Below are 24443 nucleotides of genomic sequence, written 5' to 3' on the forward strand. Positions count from 1 at the left end.
ACTTCCAAGTTGCATCAAAGAGAAGCCGTGGTTGTGGTACAGTGGTTATAGCACTCAGCTGCTGCCCCGATTGGCGAGAGTTCAATCCCGGCTGCAGCGGTCGCACTTCGATGGAGGCTAGAGTGCTTGAGGCCCATGTGCTGAGATTTAGGTGTGCGTAGAAGAACCTCAGCTGGTCGAAATTTCCAAAGCACTCCACGGCCCGCCCCACAATCATGTCGTTAATAAACCACGTAAACCCACAGCAAATATTATTGTTTTTAAGAAGTGACTGTTTATAGGACCATAACAGCGTAACAAGCAGCTCTGAGGGTAACTTCTCCAACCATATTCTACTAACGTGTAGAGTGTACGTGTTTACATTTTAAACAAGATCTTTAGACCAAGTGCGAAAAAATATCTCACTGCGACAGCAGCACTCAAAACTTAAAAAACTACAGAAGATAATCAAAACTTGAGGTAGTCCAAAGATGCACTGTAGGTTTTATGTTTTTCAGTTCAAATCGACTGAATTTTTCCACAAAACTAATAAGAGAAAATGACAGCTCTGTGTTTGAAGATCATTGTAGAATCACATGCCTAGATTTCTTGCTTTCAATTTATGATGCTAAGCTGAATATTCTTGCACAAGAATACATAGTCATTTGCTTCTCGCGCATCTCGCTATCAATATGCATAACCTGCTTCTATACAGCGATCGGACTAATATTTCCTAAATATTTTTCTCAGAACAATTATTCAGTAAAATAATTTCCTACCTGATGTAAATTCACGAACTTACTCGAAAGAGCGTTGCTAGGAGCATCTGAACTTCGACATAACTTGAAGGTTTTCAGCACATCTTTCGATTTCTTTACAGATTTTCCTTTTGCTTTGTCTTTATTTAGTATAACTTGTTCGAACTGCTATTTCTGAACGTTTACACAATTCTGTGCATATATATACAATGTGTCCATTTATCCGAATTTTCATTTTCTTTGGACTTCAACACATTGCTTCATTTGTATCCCCGTTTATTCTTACATATTTTTGTTGTACTTTTCTTACTGCATCATCTGTTGTGTAGTCTTGTGGATTTTTGTTAGTACTTTTTATTTTTGAATATTTGCTTACTGTTTGCTTCCCCCTCGTCTTGTCATCAGTGCCCACAATATGATTTGAATAAATAAATTAAAAATCACTCAGTGGAACATTTTGATAGAACGTATTGATAGCTTCACAATACTGTTTTACAGTGTGCGTTTGCACTGGGAAACTAGCCAGCTCAATGTCTGCTCAAAATATGTGTCCTGCGGACAGACACAAAACGTGTTATGTTCAAAGAGGAACAGCACACACAGAATGTGTTATGGTTTGAATTTTTATTTTGAAGTGAACACAATGTAAAATTTTTTGTCCGGTATGCGGTCCAAGCTCACAACAAGTTTCTGAAAACAGATGATGAACCTTCAAATCCCAATGGTTAAAACTTAAAGTAACACCTGTGTATCGTAGAAAGAAAGCATTTTTCTCAAAAGCAGGGTTACGTAATGGGCACTTATTCTCTGTAATTTTGGGGAGTGCCCTCTTAAACTTCACCGCAATACACGAAGGTAACTCAGCAGGCAGTACTGAATAATGCATTAAAAATTTGTGCGATCGGATGTGTTCAATGATACCAATTTAATTACTGCTGGTGGTCTTTCCTACACATCCAACCAGCTCAGTTCAATTCATTTCACTAAATTGCGTTGACGTTCAACAAGCAGCGCAAGAAGCAATGTCCAAAATGGCTGGGCATACATAGGGTATAATTAAAAAGAGAACAAGAAAAATCAAGTTATTTTAGTTGTGGTAGTCTGCTTCGCAGCTCAAAATAAAACAAAGACACACAAAAATTTGCAATAACTTAAAAAGACAAAAGGGTAAAACGGATATGCTCCCATACGAAGACGTTATTTGTTACCATTCAGCAGCCATGTTACCTAGAACTACATAACAGTTACAAGCACAATTTTTCCAACACGTCACACTTCCTTTGAGAACAAGCTGGAAATGAAAAAAAATCCTAACACGTCACAACGACTGCAGATATAACGCTGTGCGGCCACGAGGCGCTGTCAGTGGCAACAAGTATAAAACATAAGTGCTCTTCTCAACCATCTGATGAGCCAAGGTGATTGTGTTATTCTAAACCTTCTCTGTGCCGCTTCATGGCGACAGTTTTATTAGAAAGCTCGAAGAAATCATTCAGCAGTGCATTTTCTTTTACCTTTTAGCTTGCGCTTCACGCACGCATATTCGGCAAGTGAGCATTCGATTGCATGCACCCCCCTCTGGGCACCCTGTGTCATAGTGGGAGGTGCACCTGAAAAAATATACCAATCTGTGTTTGGTCCTCATACAGTAGAACCACGCCTGCCCACCACGGTTGTATTTCACTTAGTGCACCCGGTGAGAATATGCTGACGCCAAGGTTCAGAGACGTAGCCAGAAAATGTATTTTCGAAAGTGGGGGGGGGGGGCGAGGTCAACCACTTTTTATGTATTTTCGTGCGTGTGCATGTGTGCGTGTATATATACACATGAAACATTAAACATTTTTTTGTTGAGGGGGTGGGCATTTCGATTTCCCACCCCCGTCTGCCAAGGTCTTACCAAAGGTTAATGGAATGAAGCGTAATGGTCCGCATTGAAATTTACAAGCGCCAGACGTCAGAAAATGCGATAAACTACGCAAGCGTGCTTCTTCGTCTGCTATTTGCTGCTCATCTCAGTTGTAGCAGAGACGCATAGCTGATGTACATAACAGACTCCTATAGTGTGGTGTATCCATTTCACGTGCCGGGCAAAGCCACAGTGTCACCTTTATTAGGAAGGTGCGTTCGTTACGAATGTTCTAACATGAACATTATTTTTAAACTGCTGGTCGCTACACAGGTTATACGAGGAGTGCCGGATATTGAAGTGCTTTAAAACGCCATGTAACATAGTTGAAGTCATCGAGAGCACTGCGGAGTTGGTCATGCAAAGTCAAGTCTCGTGCCCAAACTGCGATACCGAAGTAGTGGATGTTTTCACATCGCGATTCGCAATATTCGATGGTTGGATTTCTAGCCTGGGACTCTTACTCCATAGGGTTCAACTACCGATCAACTATAAGGACACCAAATTAATGTGTTTTGGTGGCTACACCAATGCCACCACAAAAATAACATGAATGCGGGGGCCGTATATGTGATTGTCTAGTACAGAAATTCTATCTATAATTTGTTGTATAAAATTTCGTTTGTGGGTTACAAATGCTAGAAAGATATTATTTGATAGCGTGAAAATCATACATGTTATTAAGACGTTTCAGAAATGTATTTTAGGATTGGCAAATTTTCTCGCGCTCCTCTTGTGACATGTTTTCACCGCACGTAGTAATGGTAAAGGCGGCCTATAAGTTTTTTGGAGTGGCAGACACCAGATGAGCGGGTGGTGCTGCCGACTCATTCCCCAGTTCCCATAGATTACAAGGCCTCCAACTACTATGTTCACTTCCTCGTTCCCCATATACCCCATGAGAAGTAGACAGTCACGCCATGGCACGTTTTTCTGCATTTTTCAGTTTTAAAGCGAGTTTCGCAAGCTAGAAACCTGCTTTCCAGACTGACCTCTCCTCATTCTCGTCATTAAGCCTCTTTTTGTTTCTTCGGCGATAATATTAAAGCAAACCTGACTTTCGCAATAAACTTATTCGGAGCTGCGAGAGAATTACAACGGTGTGGGCGTTCTTTCGTAGGTTAGGTATCCTTATGGCCTTCCAAGGAATGACTTCCACTTTTCTATTAATGTGATCATCTCTCAAGACAGATTGCACAAGCTTTGTGCAGCGAAGTTAAAGGTAAATATTTTGCTGCTCTCAACATTGTCATTACGTGACTATAGCTACATCTAGTTTTAGGTCACATGCTGTGACGAAGGGCAAATAGCAGCTTCAAGCTCCGCGCAGCGAATGTACACGCAACAAAATGAAAAGGGAAAGGAAATGGGATGACTAGAAATGTATTTGTAGTTCTTCGGCTAATAGGTTGACCGTACTAGTACAGGCACAAAGCTTGACGAGAGTAATGTAGTAATTTAGTCAGATGTTCATGTAGAAATGAGATCGAAACTGCAAGTTAACCAATTGGTTGGCACACGTTTTTGATGAAAGCATCCATAACGTGCAATGCTCGAGTGCAGTAATTTGAGCAAATGAAAAAACTGACACGCTTTTAGTTGAATCTCCCATATACGAAGAGCCCGGTACTTGTTATGTAAGACATATACGGTACAGGTAACCCGGTAATATAATGGGTGACATATCCCAATTCAGGTTGTCTTTCATATCGTTGCGTTTACTACGTTCTTTCTTTAAAACGTCTCTTGAGTAAGTTTTGCACACGTCTTCCTATATGGGCTCGCACCATAGGGTGCCAGACAACTAAACCGGCGATGGCGTAACTTAAAGGGGCCCTGCAGTGCTGTTTGAGCATGGTCAGAAAACGCTGCTGATTAGTAGTAGAGGCCCTCGAGAACACGTGATCGAGATGTTATAGCGCCGCACGTGGCCTGGAATTCACAATATATTATCAAAGCCAGTTGAAAATTTCTTTCTATTTTCTCGACGAATGACGAAGGAAACTCGAAAATCACTGGTAGAAGGCCGTCTATCAGCCATTGGCTGATTTGAACATGGTGTGCTCAGTCGTTACAGGGATCGCCGCGAGAGGGCGTGACTTGCCCACGCACGCGCGTGCGATCACTCTGAAAAGGCCGCATATTCAAAGAAAAAAAAAGAAAAAGTGCTCAAGGTCATGAGGTGCACTTGACGTGTTTTTTTGTACTCCCTGCTTAGCTTCCAGTGTTTTCGTGGGCACGAGAGAAGAGAGAATGCGATTGCAGCGTGTGACAAATCATTGTAACTTCGCTCGTACTGGATTCTTAAAATTTTTTGCAGGGTTGAGTTCGTTAGGCAATGAGCTCTTTGAGCGTTTCAGGGCCCCTTTAAGAGAAACAAAAGCATAACAATAAGGACTGCATGGCAATTGGTGAGGTGCTCAGTTTTTTTTTACTACAGGTAAAGTGTAAATGGAACTCGGAACTTTCACATCACGCCCCACAGCGCCACGACGCACGAAAAACACGTGATCGATCGGCGACCTGAAAGCAGCAGCACCGGCAGCCACTCACTGCCTGTAAGGCTCAACTCCTAAAAGATGAACGTATATGACATTATTCCTTTCTTCTACCAGAATATAATTATGCGAAGAACCTTTTTGCGCGCCGCAACCACGCACGTACAACCATACAAACAGAAACATTTTTGTTCAATCACTGTAGGCAGGGAACATGTTTGAAATCGTTGATGCGCAGGCGAAGGTATTTGCACACGCCGCCCAATAACTGCTTACGAACGGGTATTTTGTTCTAAGGCATACTAATTGTATAACCATTCGTGTTTTACGTTCAGGCTAACGAAAAGTGCCGATATGAGAGTCGAGATTGGAGAGAACCACAATACTTGTCATTTCTTTTTTTTTCTTAGACGCAAACACAGTGTAATCAATCACACATAGAAACTTTCAACGCAGGTGAACATAGAGTGAATGTTTTTTATATTGTAACGCCACAGGATAATGCCTTGGGGAGAAAATTAGCTGAAAACATGAAGTTTCAGGTATATAGTTTGTTTGGTTTTATTATTTCGCTCAGATGGTGAGTGTGGTTGTTTTGTACTGTTGTGGGTCTTTCGCGCTCCAGTCCCACCATTCAATCTGGTCGTCCATATGAGGAATTATTGGTTTGACTCGCGACTTGACAATGCACAACAACAATAATGTTGACCAAGGATGGCAACAGCAGTTTTTTTTCCTGACTAGCTCAGCACAGCTAGTGCAACAAACCTACGTGATCACTTGCCGATGATGAATTATTGATAACTTCTGGCTTCCTCGAAAGATCATAAGAAAAAATTGTCTGAACCAGCGCATGCATAGCGACGAACTTGTAATGACAAAAGCGACATTCATAATACTACGCATATGACATAGCGCCCACGACATTACTGGATATTAGACAAAAAAACAATAAAACATGAAATTCATACAAAATGAATATTTTTTCAATGCATGTCACTAGTTCCCGTATCAATTTGCGGCCGTTTAGTGGCTGTAGCTTTTTGTGGTGCACAGCCATGAGATAATACGCGTATCACGCTAAGAAAACGTGGTGGCAGCATTTATTTGTACAAGCCGGCGCGGCGCCGGTGGGAAAACGCCTCTGCAGCACACTTCAGAGTCCCCTTGACAGTTGCTTGCCCATAAAGTTTTCACGAGCGGTGCCAGCTTGATTGTCCGAAACGTTATTGCATGGGTGGGCAGACGCGAAACATCAGTTGTGCAAGACACGCAGCATATTTTTGTTTTCGCTGCTGAGTTATTAAGACTCCCCTCCAACGGCACTGCGGCTCTTCGGTGCGCGTTATTTTAATGCTGTGTCTCGCTTTTATCGCGTTTTGCGGAATAAATATTCTTTAATACACATTACTTTTACCATCCCTTCATTGATCGCATGTGTAAGCGGCGACCTCTTGCATGTGCGTAGGGTTTCCTACATATACCGAAAATTTTCCATGCACTATGTAGTGTAGTGGTTTCAGCAGTGGGCTCGTTAGAGATAACGAGTGAACAATTATTCCGAAGAGGGTAACATTCAAAACTAGTAGTCTCGCGTGAATACAGATTTCATATCTGTAGTAGTACGTGGGAGGCTAACATTTTTCAATAATACAAAATAAACAATCCAGCATGTATTACTGAAGCAATTGATGCCGCTCAATTTATTGGACCTGCATAATAATGTGTGGCCAGCGGTCATCGAATTTCAGTCTTGCTGTGGTGCTACACAGCTCGGATGTGGTCAGTCTCTATGTTAAAAATATTTACGCTTTAAAGTATTATATCCCTGATGTCTCTACAACTACGCAGCTTCTGTGGCACTTGAAAAGTCTTGGCCTAGAACAACGCGTTGTTTCATAACACTTTCGGTACTATTGGGCCCGTATTCAATACTCACGTACTAGGCTGGAAGTTTTAGTTAAAGAAAATGTGCGCCACTCTTGATGCTCGATATATCATTTATAAAAGCCAATGGCAAAGAGCACCTGCGATCTCAGAAACGATGCGAATTGAATCCCTGGTAGCGCAATGAGAGTTTTTTATAAGCAGCATTATTTTACAGCAATTGTTTACCACTAAAGAAGTAACTGAGTGCCACTTAAAAAACTATAAATGGCAGGCCACTACTCCACAGATGAGAATCTTTCATTGTGGTTGCCACACACAATTCTATTTTACTGTATTTACACAATACAAAATTTCGTGAAGCTCGTGGTTCATAGAGAGGAAGCTGAAGTGCGTAGAAACTCCAGATTTAGGACACATGGTGGTCGGGTAACGATTGTATTTTTTTGTTTATTTATTTGGTGACTGCATACAATAAAAAAAGTAAAATAACCTTGGTTAAGATAAAGCAGCATAAAAATATTCTATAAAATTTCAACAGTGTCCTGCTGAGAGCTGAGTAGCAATTCTATATAATGAAGTGTAAGGAACCTTTAAAAGCAGTGCCGTCATATATGCAACTGTAACTCGCGCTGAATTCAGATCAATCGTCACTGCAGTGTCGATTACCAATTGTACTGGATGGAGATTAGTGACTTCATTGTGTTCCTGAGTGCAGACTGAACGTGCTTTACAGGCGTAGTCCTGAAGCTAAGCGCTTTCAGGATTGCCGCACCCATGCAAAAGGAACACCACGCCATGGGAATCGCTTCCTGTTGGATCACTCCCAGCTTCCGCGCGATCAAGCTGACACCGACTACATGCAACTCGTTGACCCGAATTGAGCAAGCAAGGCAACAGAGTAACCTTTTACATTACTCTATGGCAAAGCCACGCCGCTCTGACGAGCCGAAACCAACACCGGTCATTCAAGCGGAGGGTGGTTCCAAGCGCACGCACTGTCTCTAGGTGTCGGCTCGGCTGTCGATGGTCAGCTTGGCAATGTCCTCGGAGACGCAGTCGGCGACAGAGTCCACAGAGTCGTCGGGCTGGAGTGCCGAGGGGAGTGGCGTGCGGTTCGCACCATGCTGCGGAGGCCGTGGGAGCATGATTCGAAATGGCAAGCGTACCACGAGGGGCCGGTCGATACAACTCAGGATGGCCTTGACCTTGACCTCGTAGCTAACATTGACCCCGTAGGGGTTCTTATCGCGTGGGTTCAGTAGCACTGTGGTCGACGAAAGGTTGTACGTGTTCACGTCGTCCTCATGAAACTCGCTCTCCACGGCCAGCGCCACGGGGAACTTCTCGCAGCTCTGAAGGCGCACTTCGAAGTCGCGCGACGCGGTGGTGCCCGGAAGCACGGTGCGGCCGGGACCCGTGTCTGCGCTGCCAATCAGATTCTTGAATCGGCCGTGCGTGAACATGCAGACGTGCACGTGCTGCAGGACGGCCACCTTAAGACGTTGCACCGTCTTGGAGGAACCGTTGTTCATGGTGACGTGGATGCGCACCACCTGTGAGAGCACAATGCGTCATCAGCCACGAATAATGGCCATGCCCATATTTATTCATGTCTACGCAATTCCTCTCGCCATTCCCATTCTTTGATGGAACTTGCCAGTTCGAAGCCGTACTTTATGTATTCGTTCATTGGAACTGAAAGTATGTATTGCTACTTTACCTTTAAGTAAAAAAAACTAAGAAATATCTCTAACAAAGACTCCTTTAAGAAGAATATTTCTATTGCAGACATGGTAGTTGTAACAGCTCAATCAGTTCATCATGACCTACCTATACTGCTGACATTGGTAGTTTTCTTATTGACCAAATGATTACAAGCCTAGGCAGAGTCAGCAGGGGCTGACTCTCAACTTTTTGCCTGTGCTCGCTCAAAAGCTGGGCATTATACCCGAGAGGCTGATAAGCTAACAAGTGCTGTATCGATCTGTTCAGGACAGTCCTCAAAGTGCGACTTAGTTTCTCAATCCGAAGGTTTGGTTACCATGCCCCGAAACAGCATGCGACTCTCGCAGGGCTGTTTCGGGGCATGGTAACCCAACAGCATCATATTGCTGTTGAAGCTGGTCGCTTCAACAGCAATATGATGCTTCATAAATACCCCAAAGGCTTCGCAAATTTGAGCATTCTTACAACCTGAACCACTCTGTGCCATCCGACAAAGTGGAGGAGACCAGAAAATAACGAAAAAAAAATATCGCATGACCACAAGGAGCTCAATCCAAATCTCATTATCACAGCGCATGGCCTCTGAGATGGCGTGCGCGTGGCGTGTTTCTCTTCGGCCGTCCCGATCGCCGCGCTCCACAGAAAAATGATCGAGTATCACCTCGCTCGCCCGGCTACTGCGAGAGGGCGCGTATTCCGCCGGCGGTGGTGAGCGCAGCAGACAGCAGAGCGCATGGGATTCTAGCATGCGAATTTTTTTTTTTTTGTGTACGAGCAAGAATACTCGGCAAAATTTCTGGCTGAGCTAAAGGAAAGCATTTTTTTCTGTTACTGCATTTATTTTGGTCCAATTTACAAAAAAAAGCATGGAAACTGCTGCATATTCTTGATAGGTATTTGTAAGAAGGTATCAACTAGTCTGTTGAAGTTTCCTTTTCTTATTACGGTCCATTTTTTCTCGGCGCTAAACAACTTGATTTAAGAAATATAGAGTCATTTCTGCATTACTACTTTGAAGAGACTTGTATAGGGGAAAACTGGGCTAACTATCGTCGTTGAATCGCATTGCTCGCCTATCCGTACGGATATTTATGAAATGGTGAACCGAAGCGCCGTTACGCTCTAAATAACTGAGTGCCCTGATCATGTCATTGAAATAAGGTACGTGAGAAGTGATTTTGCCTGAATAAAGGCTTCGATTAGCCTACCTACATTCACTCCCCACGTCTTTCACGGTGAAAGTGCCTGAGTTGTCGTCGTCTGGTTTTTCGTCACCTGGATTTTGATTATGTTTTGGTAGCACAATGGCAATATCAGTGTCGGGTTTATTTACTGTGGCTCTCGACTGCATACAAATCGAAGGGTCGCACATGAAGCAGAATGGCGCTTTCATCCAGATAGACTACTGGCCCTGCTACGTAACGTGCAGTTTTTCATACCAGGTACACCAAACTCTGAACGCGTGTTGCGTTCGTCTTGAACACTTGAGCTAAAGATTTCGGTGTTCATTTCAACGTTGGGCAACCATTGAACACCGTGAAACTCGCAGTGAGAATTTGCGACCATTCGCACTGTGACTAATTCGCGGCTGTGATTACATCAGCGTGTCTGTGAGAATTCCTAAAACGGCGTTACAATAAAAACAGCGCTTGTTTCACGAGAGGGAAGAAAAAGGAACCCATTTATTCGAGTGTATTTTGTGAGCGTAGAACACGGAACTTGATATTCTGACTTCGGTGACGGATTGGGCTGTCACTTTTTTTCTCTTCGCTAGTGCCCCAATAGTATACAGCCCTCAAACTTTTAAGTATAGGAAGTCTCCAGCACATGCGGACCTCTTGCAGAGGCATCGCAATTATAAGTGCTCCAATATGAGCGTCGCAAATGTACAGCAAAAGCAAATACCATTTGAGAAAATATACACGCTGCAGCACTGACTTTGTTTCTCGTACACCTTGATCCCACATTTGCAAATGGGCACGACGTTATATAAAAGCGTGAAACCTTTGTTTTCGCCGATCCAAAAGCGCGGCAGCCTTTTCGATGGATCGATGTATCTCGTTGTCTTCTGTATATCGGGCGGTGGCTCACGCCACCTAGCCATAAAGTTAAGCACTATCACTATGTGTTTAAGGATTGAATTTCACTCGCGGCTTGATTGTAGCCACCAATCAGTTAGCCTCTTCTTGGTTATTTCTATCCGTTTAAAGCACATTTTGCCTTGACGTTCCCTGAACCCCAATGATTTGAAAAATTTGGCGCCATTAGCTCTTTACAGAACATAATCAAGTATTCAGCCGTTTCCTCCTCTTTTCCACACACACACCACATGCCCCGTCTATGCCTTGGTATTTGGCTTGGTACGTCTTGGTTCGCGATACTCCCGTTCTGGCCTCGAACAGCGCAGAACTACCCCGAGAGTTATCCCAGACCTTTTGTTCTGCAATTTCCTGCTTGAAAGTTTGGTATGTCTCTAGTGATGATTTCATACCCATTCCAATTTTCCACATGTCCCCCTCTGTTTCCTTCACCTTCTTCTTAACCGATGGTTCCGTTTGGCTTGTAACTCTGCTGTTGTATAAATACTTGCTTGGCAATTTTCGAGTTCGCATTCTTTATTTAGTATTACCATTCTTCATGCACAAGTAGCTGAAAACTTTCCTAGCCCAATGCTCCTCTCCAATTTTTATCAATCGCTCCTCAAATTCTATCTTGCTGCTAGCTCCCCTGCACTCAAACGATGTATATCCCATGTCCCCCTGTACCCCCTAATTCGGGATATTCCAGTGTGCTCCCAAAGCAAGTCAATCTACGCCACGTTGTTTAATTCCTAAGCTGGCTTGAACCTCTGATTTCATGCACAAGACCGCATTTCCGAACGTCAAACGTGGGACCAAGACGCCTTTCCAAATCCCTCTCACAACGTCATACCTATAGTAGTTCCACAGTGCCCTATTTTGTATTACCGCTGCATTCCTGTTACCCTTAGTCATTACAAATCTTTCGTGCTCGCTTAGGCACTCAGCCCCGTTATTTATCCATACGCCCAAATATTCGTAATACGCCCAAAAGATCGTGATTGCCAATTTTTCCCGGCTGAACTTCATATTTAACCTATTTACCTCATTACCACAGATGTCTATGAACCACTGGAGATCTCCCTTGTTGTCGGCTATTAATACTATATCATCTGCTTACATCAATGCTGGTAATGACTGTTGGATGTGTTTTCCTTGCTTGGCAAAAGGCAGACTGAAGCCGAGTCGACTCCCTCTAATTTGGCTTCTAGTCCCTGGAGGTATAGCATAAATACCGAAGGTGACAAGGGACATCCATGTGAAAGCCCGCGTTGTATATCTATAGGTTCAGATACCTGTTCTTCCCATTTTATAACTACCTCGTTACTTTTATATTATTCCTCTGGAAGATTAGTAATTCCATCTTCCACATCTAGTGTGTCCAGTATTCCCCGCAAGTCTTTTGTCTTTTTGAATCACACTATCGTAAGCTCCCTTGATATCTAGAAATGCCAGCCACAGGAGCCTGTGTTGTTTTCCCGCTATTTCAATACACTTCATAAATGAAAACAGATTGTCCCCAACCTCTTTTGTTTACGGAACCCATTTTGTGTTCTCCCAGCACCCCCTCATTTTCCACCCATGTCTGTAGTCTTTCATTTACTATCTGCTTCACCAGCCTGTAAACTACTGATATCACTGTTACAGGACGGTAGTTGTTTATATCAGCTTTGTCCCCCTTTTCTTTATAGATCATGCTCATCCTGCTTAGCTTCACCATCCATTATTGCTTTGCTCGCTGCCTCTCTCAATGTTTGCTTAGAGTTGGGTTCTAGTTTTTTATTAGCATAATTGCGATGCTGTCAGGAACTGTTGATGTGCTATTAGGAACCCTTTTCTCTGCCTTTTCCCACTGTTGTTGTCCCAGAGAAGCCACTGTGCTGATTGGTTTATCCCCATCTGGTACGATGTATGCAGAGCTTTCTTGGTATTTCAATTTTTTTTGTCATCATTGTTTTTATATATTTCATTCTCTCATCCCATTCTAGTCTAAACCCTTGAAGTTTAGTTATAAATCTCTGCCCAATGCTTGTTTTATTACTCAGAGAATTATGATGGTTCCAAAACTTTGCAGTGGCATTTGGTGCTTTTTGCTTACTTCCACCATACATTGGGCCACCTTCTAATTTTTTCACTGATAAGATCGGACACTTGTATTCTGCTGCTCAAAGAGTTATCCCATTTTCTTTTGACACTATCTTCCGGTTCACCCCTATGTTTAGCATACCTGTGTTACCTGGACGCTTCCTGACGTCTTACTATGGCTCTCTCAACTTCATCATCCCACCAGTTCTTGGGTTTGTCTCTCCTTTTTCCGATTCATTTGACTCGTACCTTAGCAAGCTCTAACTCAAACAATCGAGTTGGATTTGTGTACATCCACTCTGCTTTAGTATCCTCAGTGATTATTTTCTCAATTTCTTTAGTTGCTGTTTCTATTTGCCTTTTTAAATAAATATTACCGTGTGGTTGCTCATATTGCATCCTTTCCACTTTCATTTCTCTTCGAAAACTCAGCTTGATACGTTTGTGATCACTACTGATGCTTCTGGACCCGTATTCGTCTATGTTCATCACCCTTAGCCGATCACACAACCTATGTGACATCATTGCGTAATCTATCGACGACTGCAGCCTTCCCACCTCCCATGTTATCTGCACTTCGCTTTTCTCAGTACTGTTGCAAAGGATTAAATCATGCCTTCCACACATATTAGCATTCTTCCCGTTGCGTCCGTATATCCATCCATATTTTCTATGTGCGCATTCATTTAATGAATTCTTGAATTCCTCTAGTTTTTGCATTTTTCTAGTTCGTCAATGTCATTTTCTATGCACTGCACCATTTCTTGGTTTTCCTCTTTGGCTTTTGCCCCAGTCAACAAGTATACAAAACCCAGGAGTGTCATCTGCCGTGCCACTTTCCCTTTTAGCCACAAATGTTCCCTGCACTCCTGCTTGACCCTTTTCCAGTCTGTACTTTTACGAATGAATGCCCCAACAGCACCCCCCTTTCGGCTGCATTCTGTTCGATTACAATATTCCCATGCGTAGTCCAGGTTGCTATATGGTGGCTGTTCCATGTCCCTAAGATGTGTTTCTACAAGCCCACATACCAGCAGCTTCTCCTCCCTTAGCTGTTCTTCTATATCACCTCATTTCATCCTATTCCTGCCACCCTGAATGTTAATATACCCCACGTCGTAATTGGCTCGGCCCTCGTGCCTACGTCGATTTCTCCCTCGGACTCTGCGTGTCTTAGATATTGGTGCAACTTTGGAATCGTATCTGCTTATACCACCAGTCAAAGAGTCCCCGTGGTTGTTTTCCTCGTTACTAGCTACCCTGAACCCCGAAGGGCCACAAATCGAAGTGAATTCTGTCTCGTTCAATACTACCCCACCTATGCACCTCTCTATTAAATCTTCTGTGGGAGCCCCGCGGTGCGGAGAAAAGAGCAGGACACGCCCACCTCCGGAAAAATGCTCTCTCCATGTGAATGGGACGGCGTGAGAAAAACACGCCGCGCGCCCAGCATCTGGGAGACCATGCATAACGCAAAAAAAAAAAAAAAGACGGCGGCTGTGGGATAACTCTGGTAAGGGTTTTCATGGAACACCCGCAATATAGCAGAAGAATTTGGTGTCTTTCAATTTTACTGGGAAATATCTTTTGTGTTTCGGACAAGTTAGCGTGTTTAGAAGCTTTCCACCCAAGCAATTAAATAAAATTATAGAAGTTAACGTGACCAAAGCATTACAGGATAAATATGCGCTGTAGTGGTGGGCTCCGAATTGATTTCGACAACTCGGGATTCGTCCACGTGTATACCGAAAAGTACAGTGCGGTTTTTGCGTGTGTCCCCCATCGGAACACAATCGCCATAGCCAGGAGTCAAACTAGCGTCCTTGAGGTACGCAGCAAACTTTACGCTTCATATTAGTTATTCTATCAATTTTTTTTATTCTGCCAGAGTTAATCACCGTGGTCATGCTTGACACTTAGACGACGGGATAAGATAAGAAGCTTCTGTTGATTGATTAATATATGGGGCTTAACGTCCTAAAACTATTATATGATTATGAGAGGCGCCTTAGTGCAGGGCTCTGGAAATTTCGACCACCTGAGGTTCTTTAAAAGCTTCTGTTCAATCATAATATTAAATGTTGTGATTGCGTGTTCACCCGACTACTGAATTATCTGCGAGTGTTGTCTCTTAAGCTTAGTACTTGTGTCATGCAGTAATGCGAATACCAGCACCACCGGAAGTTGAAAATATTACCTCGGGGGTGATATGAGACAGTAAATCAAGCATGTACGTGCGCTGTAGCAACCATGGTGAAGGTTGAATACATTAACAAATTTGTCGTACCTTTCCTTTGGTGCCATTGTTGTACTGCCTCAGCCAGACTAAAAAATTAAGCGCGTGCATGGCGAGAAAGTATATTCACAGAGGCAGCGCATCACAGAGGTGCGATAGTAAAAGTGCTCATGGTAACGGCCCGGACATACTTCTTTTTTTCAATCACGAGCAAGAATTAAGGGGAGTGGGCTTTCCGAAGTTTTTTTTGAGAGCGATAATTTTTCGTAAGCTCCTCTGGTGGTGCAGGGGGGGATTAAAAACAATTCTAGTGTTCCCTAGCACTTTGTGACTGTCATGCCATCCAGGCACTAAGTTAGGTATACGTTAGAAATCAAAGCAACTGTACACGATTTGGTGAATGGCACGCCCATCGGCCAGTCAGCGAACTGTTCGACGATGGTGGTGTTACAAAAAGCACCAAACGTCGTTTTACTTACTTAGAAAAGCAACACAATTTATGTTGGTGTGTAAGGCTGGTGTGAAAAAAAAACTGCATATTTCCAGAAGAGGTGAGGGAAAGAATGTGCGTATATAACTGCCAGAAACAATGTCGCCTGTGTAAGGTCAGCGCCAGAGGCAAACTCCCGAGACTCGCGTGGCACTCACGTCTCCCTGGTGGTACGTTTCTCGGTCCAGCGACGCCTGCAGGTCCAAGCGGCCGGGGCAGAATACGAACGTCTTGCGCACGCTGGCTGAGGGCGGCTGCACAGCCAACGCGTCGGGCGCCGCGTCCGCGTACTGCACGCAGCGGAGGGCCATGCGCACGGTGTTGCGCTTGTGCGGCTTCTCGTCCGACCGTTCGCCTGCGAACAACAACAACAAAAAAAACTGATTGATTGATTTGTGGGGTTTAACGTCCCAAACCCACCCTAAAATTATGAGAAACTCCGTAGTGAAGGGCTCGGGAACAATCTGGGGTCATTTAACGTGCACCCAAACCTGAGCACACGGACCTACAGCATTTTTGCCTCAATCGAAAATGCAGCCGCCGTAGCCGGGATTCAATCCCTCGACTTGCGGGTCAGCAGCCGAGTACCTTAGTCACTAGACCACCTCGGTGGGGTGGACGAACAAACAAAAGGCGACACCGTTACATGCGCGCCCTTAAGCTGCACCGTCACTTCGGTTTATCTCCTTCGGAGGGCTGCACATCTTCAGAATGTCGTTGTGGAGTGCGCAGTAAGAAATACAATTATCTGCTTTTGACTGCCAGAAAGGTGGCTGATATGGCTTTAGAGGTACTTTTCTAGCACATCTAATATCACGCTTTCATCGTCGTTGAGGGACAGTCACAGTTAATTATTTGCATGTGTCATCTTGCGTAGTTCATGGAATTGTTCTCGGGTGCCCAACACTTTCAAAATAGGTGTGACCAATATAGCAAACATAACGTACCACAAAAAAAAATTTGGAGGACGCTTCAGCTTCATGCGCGAAAACAACAATAAAAAAAGAAAAAAATATGCTTTGCCTCTCTAAGATGCTCCCACTTTGAATGTCTTTTTTTTTACGGGACGACGTGCGATTTTATGTTTTTCGTGCAATTATACTTTCTTTTGATTTTGTTTTATAAGAAATTGTTAAAGGGCTTCTTGTGTTAACAGCTTTTTCCAGCGGTCACCTTCTACTACCTGGCGTAAACGAGCTTTAGTATTACTTCATACCTTTCTTGTATTAATCTTTGATGCCATAACCACCAATGGACACTCTATCAATGCAATTTTTGTATATTTCTTCATGCGTTAAATGTTGTACCGCATAATCACTTCTATCTAGATGGCAGACGTAGCGGAAGACGAGCTTATTAGTGTGGAGTTTCCTCTCCATGCCTCAACACCAATATGATCTTGTATTATTGCAACTATGAGAAGCGCAAAATTTGTAAGCGCCCTGGAGGACGTGAAGTGGTGGACAGAAAAAGATGCTATTTCTGCAGCCCAAGTAGGAAACACTGTTAAAAGTCAGTTTTATTCACTTGAATATTGTAATGCCGGCAATATCCTGTCAGTTTTATTCACTTGAATATTGTAATGCCGGCAATATCCTGTGTTTGCGGCTCGTGGACATTTATAGTGATACCCTGGGAAGGTGATGGGGCCTCTGCAGGTGAGCCTTTTTCCTATTTATTGGAAGGACTTGTTAGCCAGTAGCAGTCCAAGCACTGTGCGGGGCGTACATTGACGGAGGCGAGTGACGTTTTCGCCCCGTTTTCCGCACTGATTTTTAAAAATTTCCATCCCCCCCCCCTGAGAATGGGGAACGGGCATTGTGTATTCCTGTATGCATTCTTTCGGGGCCATCTGCGTGGCTGAAGAAGCCTACACAAACGAATATAGCTTCACAGCGTTTGTATGAGGAGAGAAAAAAGTTGAGCGAGTGTTTGAGAGGCCGAACTGCCCCGCGGTCACCGAAACGGCTACTTGTTCACATTAGAGGTTAAAGCACGTGTAAGAGCATAACCTCTCGTCATCTCGGAGAGCACTCGCAATCTATAGAGCACAGACGAGCCAAGTACAACTCAGCTGAGGGGAGAAATACCAAGTCTACACATTCTCTTTTTTTTTTCTTTTCTGAATCACCCAGGTGCAACGTCACTGCATGCAAGCAAGCTGTCGTGGAAGCCCTGATTTCAGAATTGCTCTTTTCCTCAGAGGATATGCTATAGATACTGTACTGAATGCTACCTCTCACTGAAAATAGCGCACTTTGTGGAGAGAGAAAAAGAGAGACGAGGAAAGGTAAAGGCAAATATATCAAGCAGAGCCACGCCAGGTTTGCTACCATGCGCCGGGGAGAGCAATTGAATGATAGAAAAAAGGAAGAGACGAAGAGTGGAGATTCACCAGCGAATGCATATAGACTCAGCACTGCTACTGTAGCGCCGTGAAACGACGCTTCTGTGTGTGAATGCCAGCAATGCAAGCACGAGAAACCCCGTGACTTTTCTCCGTGCTGTTGAAGAGGAAAAAAATAGTCAGACCCCACGTACAGGAGGAATCAATGATATACGATACACGAATAATAAGGAAGGTTGATATGTCACTTTAAAATCAGCACAACGTTACAAGGTGGATGTAAATTATGCCGTAGATGTATTCCATTTCATGATTATCATGTTTGGACGTGTCATTTACCTTTGTCGTCTATTCACGTCACGTGACACCAAATTTGGTATATGTTGAGCTAGCGAAACGGCTGCGAGCGCGCTAGGAGGGTAGCATGTAGTCAAGTTTTATATGAGACGTATATCATGATTATCATTTTTGGACGAATCATTTATCTTCGTCGTCCATTAACGTCACGCGATACCAAATTTCATGTATGTGGAGCTAGCGAAATGACCGCGAGCAAGCTATGAGCGTAGCTTCTAGTCATGTTTTACATGATACTCATGTCATGATTATCATGTTTGGATGTGACATTCACCTTCATCGTCCATTCACGTCACGTAATGCCAAATTTGGTATATGCGAAGCTAGCAAAACGGCCGCGAGCACTTCATGAGCAAGGTATCTTGTCATGTTCTTACATGACAAATATGTCATGATTATCATGTTTGCACCAGTCATATACCTTCGACATCTATTGACGTCACGTAATACTAAATTTGGTATATGTGAAGCTTGCGAAAAGGCCGCAAGCGCATCATGAGCGTAGCATACAGTCATGTTCTTACATGACACGCATGTCATGACTGTTATTGAAAATGAAAGACGAAGATGGCCTCGCACTGCGCGCCTACTACCCTCGTTACGATGGAGTGTGAGACTAAACGTAGAAGAAAAAGGCAGGCATGCCATCCGTGAAGCTCGGGAATACTACCCCATCTGGAACTGAGACCGAGACGGCGAGTCATAGATTGAGGAAGCAGCGTCCGTAGCCGGGAGGTTTGCGAGGCGGGAGCCCATCATGATTACTTTGGCTCTGCTCTGCCGTTGCTCTTCAAGAGGACGACCCGAGGTTCACAAGGCTAGGATCCCAATGGAGAGAGGACAGCCGCATCCTGTCAGCCGAGCCCACGGTGCAGCTAACGGTATGTCTCCCCTTTTACTTCATTTTCGTTTCCGCGACAGCTATGAGGCTCGGGAGGCCAGGACAACGAAGTTTTACTATGATGACACCCGTCTTGCAGGCCTAGCCCTGGAAGCCGACTGTTCACTGCTAGACCCGCCGTGTTTGCGCGACGATAGTCAGTTCAAGGGTCCTGAAGTCGAAACGCTGAAGCCTTTAAGTGAGAGTAGTTACGGAAGCCCTACCCATGGATTAGATTGCACAGCAGCAACATTGTTGACTTAGAACAATAACACAGATGTACCGAGAAGCACAAATGAGATGCACATAAGAATTAATGAGGACCCGAAGTGACTCCGATATAGCAGAACGCCAGTGTGAACAGCTGTTAAAGAAGCCTTGAAAGAAAGTTATGAACTATTTTCGTCTACACCACCGCAAATTGACAAGCTCGGAGAATGTTGCTCATATGTTGAATCGATAAAGCAGGAATTGCAGAACGTTGACCGCCAGATTTATGACGTTATACCTATTGAAGAACTAGAAAGTGACGTCGAAAATTGTGAACGCTGTTGTGCCCCGGCCTTGCCGGTCGCTACCGGCATTCGTCGTCCTGAAAGCGACATTCCATAGTGGCTTCATCCCAGTAGTAATGCAGCGAACTCTGCTGGGCCGTTAGCTCGCAGGCCAAAAACCTTTTAGACCCACCTGGCCGATGGACTGCCCGAAGGAACAATTAGTCTGAGCTGCCGACTTCTCTGCATCGCTCGGGTCCTCGGGTCATGCCAGGCAATGGGCCGAGCATCTCGGCTTGATCCGTGAATTCCACATTCCAGGGTCCGCGGCCGTGTCTTGGTGCATTCTCGTCTTCGCGGCCTGCCAGGAGCTAGCAGCACCGGATGAACCGTCTCTGCACGTGAACTTTCAGGTCGTCACACCGTGCCGGTAGGGCCGTGTTGCCTCTTTCTGTGCAACGTGGTGTGTGTGCCTTTGCACTTTCCTAGAAGGAGGCGATTTGCCTTATCGAGAGTGGAGTGAAGGAGGACGATCCTATTGGAGGGCCCTGGACTAAATTGTCTTGCCTTGCAAGGAATCTCGGAAAGACGGAGGATATAAAACATTAGCACAGAGAAGCTCGGTTGTGCTTCTTGTCATGTCGTTTCATTTTACTCTAAACATGTGAACACTGTACATAAACACTTCTTTTTACCAACTCCGTCTGCTCTGCTCGTCTTCTCGTGAGACTCGGATGGCTCCAACCAGGACCACAATACCCAAGGTCACCACAGTCATGGACGTGGTGGCATGTCTCGACCCCTCATTGCTAACAATATTTGACTTTGACGTTTTAAAACCTTATCGAACCTCGAGGTTCTACTAGAGGAACAAAAAGACCATTACGTGCACTTGCACAATCTACAGGAAGTTCCGTGACGGCATCCAAGCCAAGCTTCACTTACGTGCACCGTGAGCGAATGCGCAACGATAGCAACGGAGACAAAAGTGTCAGTGTAGAGGGTTCCATGGTGGATTCGCAACATGGTCTTGGCAATGCGATGCTCAGAGTAAGTAGTGGTGAAGGTGAGGAGAGGATGTTAGCTTCGATTGAGCACAAGTGCTTTGAAACCAAGAGTTTGGCCAAAAATGCTGTCTCAGTGTTTGTTGCGCTATCATCTGTCGGCTCCGGGAGGCCTGAAGATTTTTCAAGCTGTTCTGTTATTGAAGCTCTTGACAGATCCAACTCAATTGCTAAGAAAGCCCTAAAAGTGTGTGAAAAAGGGAAGAGTTTGAAACGTCAGAAAATTCGAAGTTCACGGGTGAGCATACAAGCAAACACCGTCAAAGATGACACGAAGTCAGTACGAGTCAAACGAATCGTCATATCAGCCATCAACGTGACAAGTCCAAAGGAGAGTCTGCCTTTCCGCAGTATGCGATTGAAGAGACACAGCCGTCGTGCTGAAGGCATACAGGACAGAATAATCACACGAAAGCACCTAACAGCTTGGAACAATAAAAAACTGCATCGAAAGAACAGGAATTCAAGGAAAAAAATAAAAGAAGCTATTCACATGTGACCACTGAAGAATGCCGGGAACTAAATAGAGTGCGAGCCCGCGAAGACTTCCAGAGACACGGCGTTAGACCAAGGTTGGCTGAGGCAAAGACTAACCGACCATGCGATGTAATACCGACCGCAAGTAAACAGCATGGTCATGCCGGAAGGGCTACTAGAATTGGAAATCCTTTCAAGCAGTTCAAATACAGATGAAAGAGAAAGGGTCGTCGCTAAGATCCGGATAGCTTCCACTTGATCTCAACCTTGAACTGAATTGGGACTATCGTGAACCACATTTGACTGCCCACACAAAACCAAGGGTGCATGTGAGAGTAACTTTTGACGTCATGTGAGAGTTAGTGCCAGACATTGAGTGCATCATGCATCAACTTTTCTGTAGCCAGAGAACGCAGAGAATGGGAGAATGGAACAACATCGTACATGGTACGTAAATCTGAACTACTACCCATGGCCAGTGTGGTGGCTCCGCAGTGTTGTGTAGTATTCTGCTATCCCATTCTTCTCGCTTGTGTGTCATACTATCTTTTTATTGCAATAGCAAATATATAGATACTCTCAGCTGGATCTTGACACCGGCATTGGCGTCACCATCACTCACCGTAAATGTATATATATCTATATGCATGTGAACGCAAGAAAGCAAATTAATACAGAAAAAGACACCGGCGCGCGGAATCAAACTTGGGACATCTGAATTGTGAGTGCGAGGCGTTAACCACTGTCATGAAGGAGCACCTCATTCAACGGTCAAATGGCAAGCTATTTATATCTACTACTTAGCAATAGTGACGGGCATATTGGGGGGGGGCGATTGTGTTTTCAGCATTACTAGCAAATAAGCGCAATGAGCACGCGTCGCCACATCGTCCCGACGCGGTGGCGCGTACTCTCACCTCTCACGCGTGCTTTGTGCCGCGGATAAGAGGGAATGGATGCTCCCTCGCGCGCCCTTATCTCGCTTTGGGGAGGATCATACGTCTTGGCTAGTCTTGGGCTTTCATTCAAACGATTCTGTGGTAGTTACAGGGCTCACAAACGTCACTGCAATTGTTTCACACTTTCCGTTCACGAAAAGGGCGCGGAGTTGAGACACAGCGAAGTAACAACTGAGACGCTTATTCACGTTAATCGGTACCTGTGAGTACGTTTCGTGCGTCATTTGTGCGTGAGAAACGCGGGGCACGTTTCGGTGTGCTTGCCATTCGGCGCGTGATGTTCTAATTGGTTGCTATCACGTTCATTGTTTCGCCTTTGCGGCAAATATTTTATTTTTGTGCTTTTTGTCGCAGGTGGGAATATGTTAAAAACGGAAGAGGAAGATGGCCTCGCAATGCACTCCTGGTATCGTCATTACGATGGAGTGTGCAATTGAACGCAGAGAAAGAAGGCAGGGAGGCTGTCCGTCTCTCTCTTTTACAATTATCGTGTTTGGACGCGCCATTTATCTTCGTCGTACGTTGGCGTCCCGTAATACCATATTTTGTATATGTAAAGCTATAGCGGAATGGCCGCAAGCGCATCATGAGTGTGGAATGCAGTCATGTCCCTACATGACACGTACACATCGTATGATTATTATGTTTGTACCAGTCATATACTTTCTTCATCCATTCACGTCCCGTAATATAAAATTCCGTAGTGCAAAGTAACAAAAACGCCGACCACTTCACTTTGGTCGGCGTTTTTGTTACTTTGCACTATGTTTGTCGCCGACCAGACGGGATTCTGTCGGGCTCTTGACTATAAAATTTGGTGTATGTGAAACTAGCAAAATGACCGCGAGAGAACCATGAGTAGGGCGTGTAGTCATGATTTACATGACATTCATGTCATGATTTCGACGATGGGGTCAGTCACTGATGTTCACCATGCAGTCATGTCATACCCTAGTTTTGCAACATGCCTTGTAAACAAAACCACCGCAAGAGCAGCAAGACAATAAAATGTATATCATGACATTCATAAAATACAAGTCATGATTTTCATGTTATGATTAGTCATTTGTACTCGTTATACAGTCATGTTATGTCATACCGGTTTTGGTATCGATACCATTATCGAAACAGCCAGGAGAGCTAAAAGTCGTAGGTAGCTAGATTGATTGACAGATAAGTTAAATGTCACTAACGTTCGCTAAGAAATGCTTCACATTTAATAAAAGCTTAGTTGTTTGGGAAGCGTGTGGCTTATCTCGCTTGCGTGACCCACTCGCCCAGCTCGGCCTCGCAGTGCGTTCCTACATTGGTGACCCGGAATAGTAGTGCAGCCACCGGGGTTGAGCATGAACGTCGCAATGACTGCGACGTCGGCGACTGACTCCGCGACTATGACTTAGACGTCCCCAATGGACGCTACACCGACCAGTCTTCTCGGTCGATGGTAAGCTGCCACCCTTTTCGACCTCCGACCCTGCGATCTAGTTTATTCAAGTAGAAGCCTTGTTCGCAGCGCGACGCATCAAATCAGATTTCACCAAATACCATTACATCGTGACCAACCTCTCACTGCTCATATCCAGTGAAATACGGGAGTTATTACTCGACCTTCCTATTGAAAAACATACGTAACGCTTTGGTCTCATGGTTGATGTTCGAAACAAATGGCTTCAGAATCTTCTATGCTATGCAGCAGTTCAAAGTAAGCCGTGTTTGCGACGAAGTAAGGTCGGGCTTGCGGAACCAGACCTTACTCCGTCCGTCGAAAGAATCGCGCTTCAGCGCCATAGTACAAAAGTTCCCAGAGCTGTCGCAACAGCAACAGGTATTCGCCGAAGTAAAGCACGATGTTCAGCATCCCATAGAAACCACATGTTCACCAGTATACGCACGGTTACGGCGTCTTTAACCCGAGAAGCTACGGCTATCCCGGCAGGTGTCATCACATATGATGGAAATCGGTATAGTACGTTCTTCATCCAGCCCGTATGCATCGCCTCTTCACATGGTCCCCAAATCAACAGGTGGCGATTGGCATCCTTGCAGAGATTTGTAGGTTCAAACCGTGTGACTGTGCCAGACTGTTACTCAGTACTCAGTGCCGCATGTCCATGAAATGACCTCCTGCCTGCTCGGCGTGAACATCTTCTCAAAAATAGATTTGGTGAGACATACCTGTAGCACCAGAGGATGTTTACAAGACCGAAATACCAACGC

The 24443-nt window shown here is 44.5% G+C and overlaps 1 protein-coding gene across 1 annotated transcript in view; it reads right to left on the bottom strand.

Annotated features, from left to right (window-relative positions):
* Positions 1 to 1342: 1342 nt before the first annotated feature.
* The window catches only part of LOC119162276 (phosrestin-2-like), an 838310-nt gene continuing 815209 nt past the window's right edge, over positions 1343 to 24443 (bottom strand). Inside the window, exons 7-8 of the mRNA XM_075876569.1 lie at positions 15807 to 16003; positions 1343 to 8587 (exon numbers count right to left, since the gene is read on the bottom strand). Coding sequence (XP_075732684.1) covers positions 8036 to 8587; positions 15807 to 16003 — 749 coding nt within the window. The 3' untranslated portion in view covers positions 1343 to 8035. The remainder of the gene's footprint in view (positions 8588 to 15806; positions 16004 to 24443) is intronic.

Source organism: Rhipicephalus microplus, chromosome X, assembly GCF_043290135.1.
Source record: "Rhipicephalus microplus isolate Deutch F79 chromosome X, USDA_Rmic, whole genome shotgun sequence".
NCBI classification, from domain to species: domain Eukaryota; kingdom Metazoa; phylum Arthropoda; class Arachnida; order Ixodida; family Ixodidae; genus Rhipicephalus; species Rhipicephalus microplus.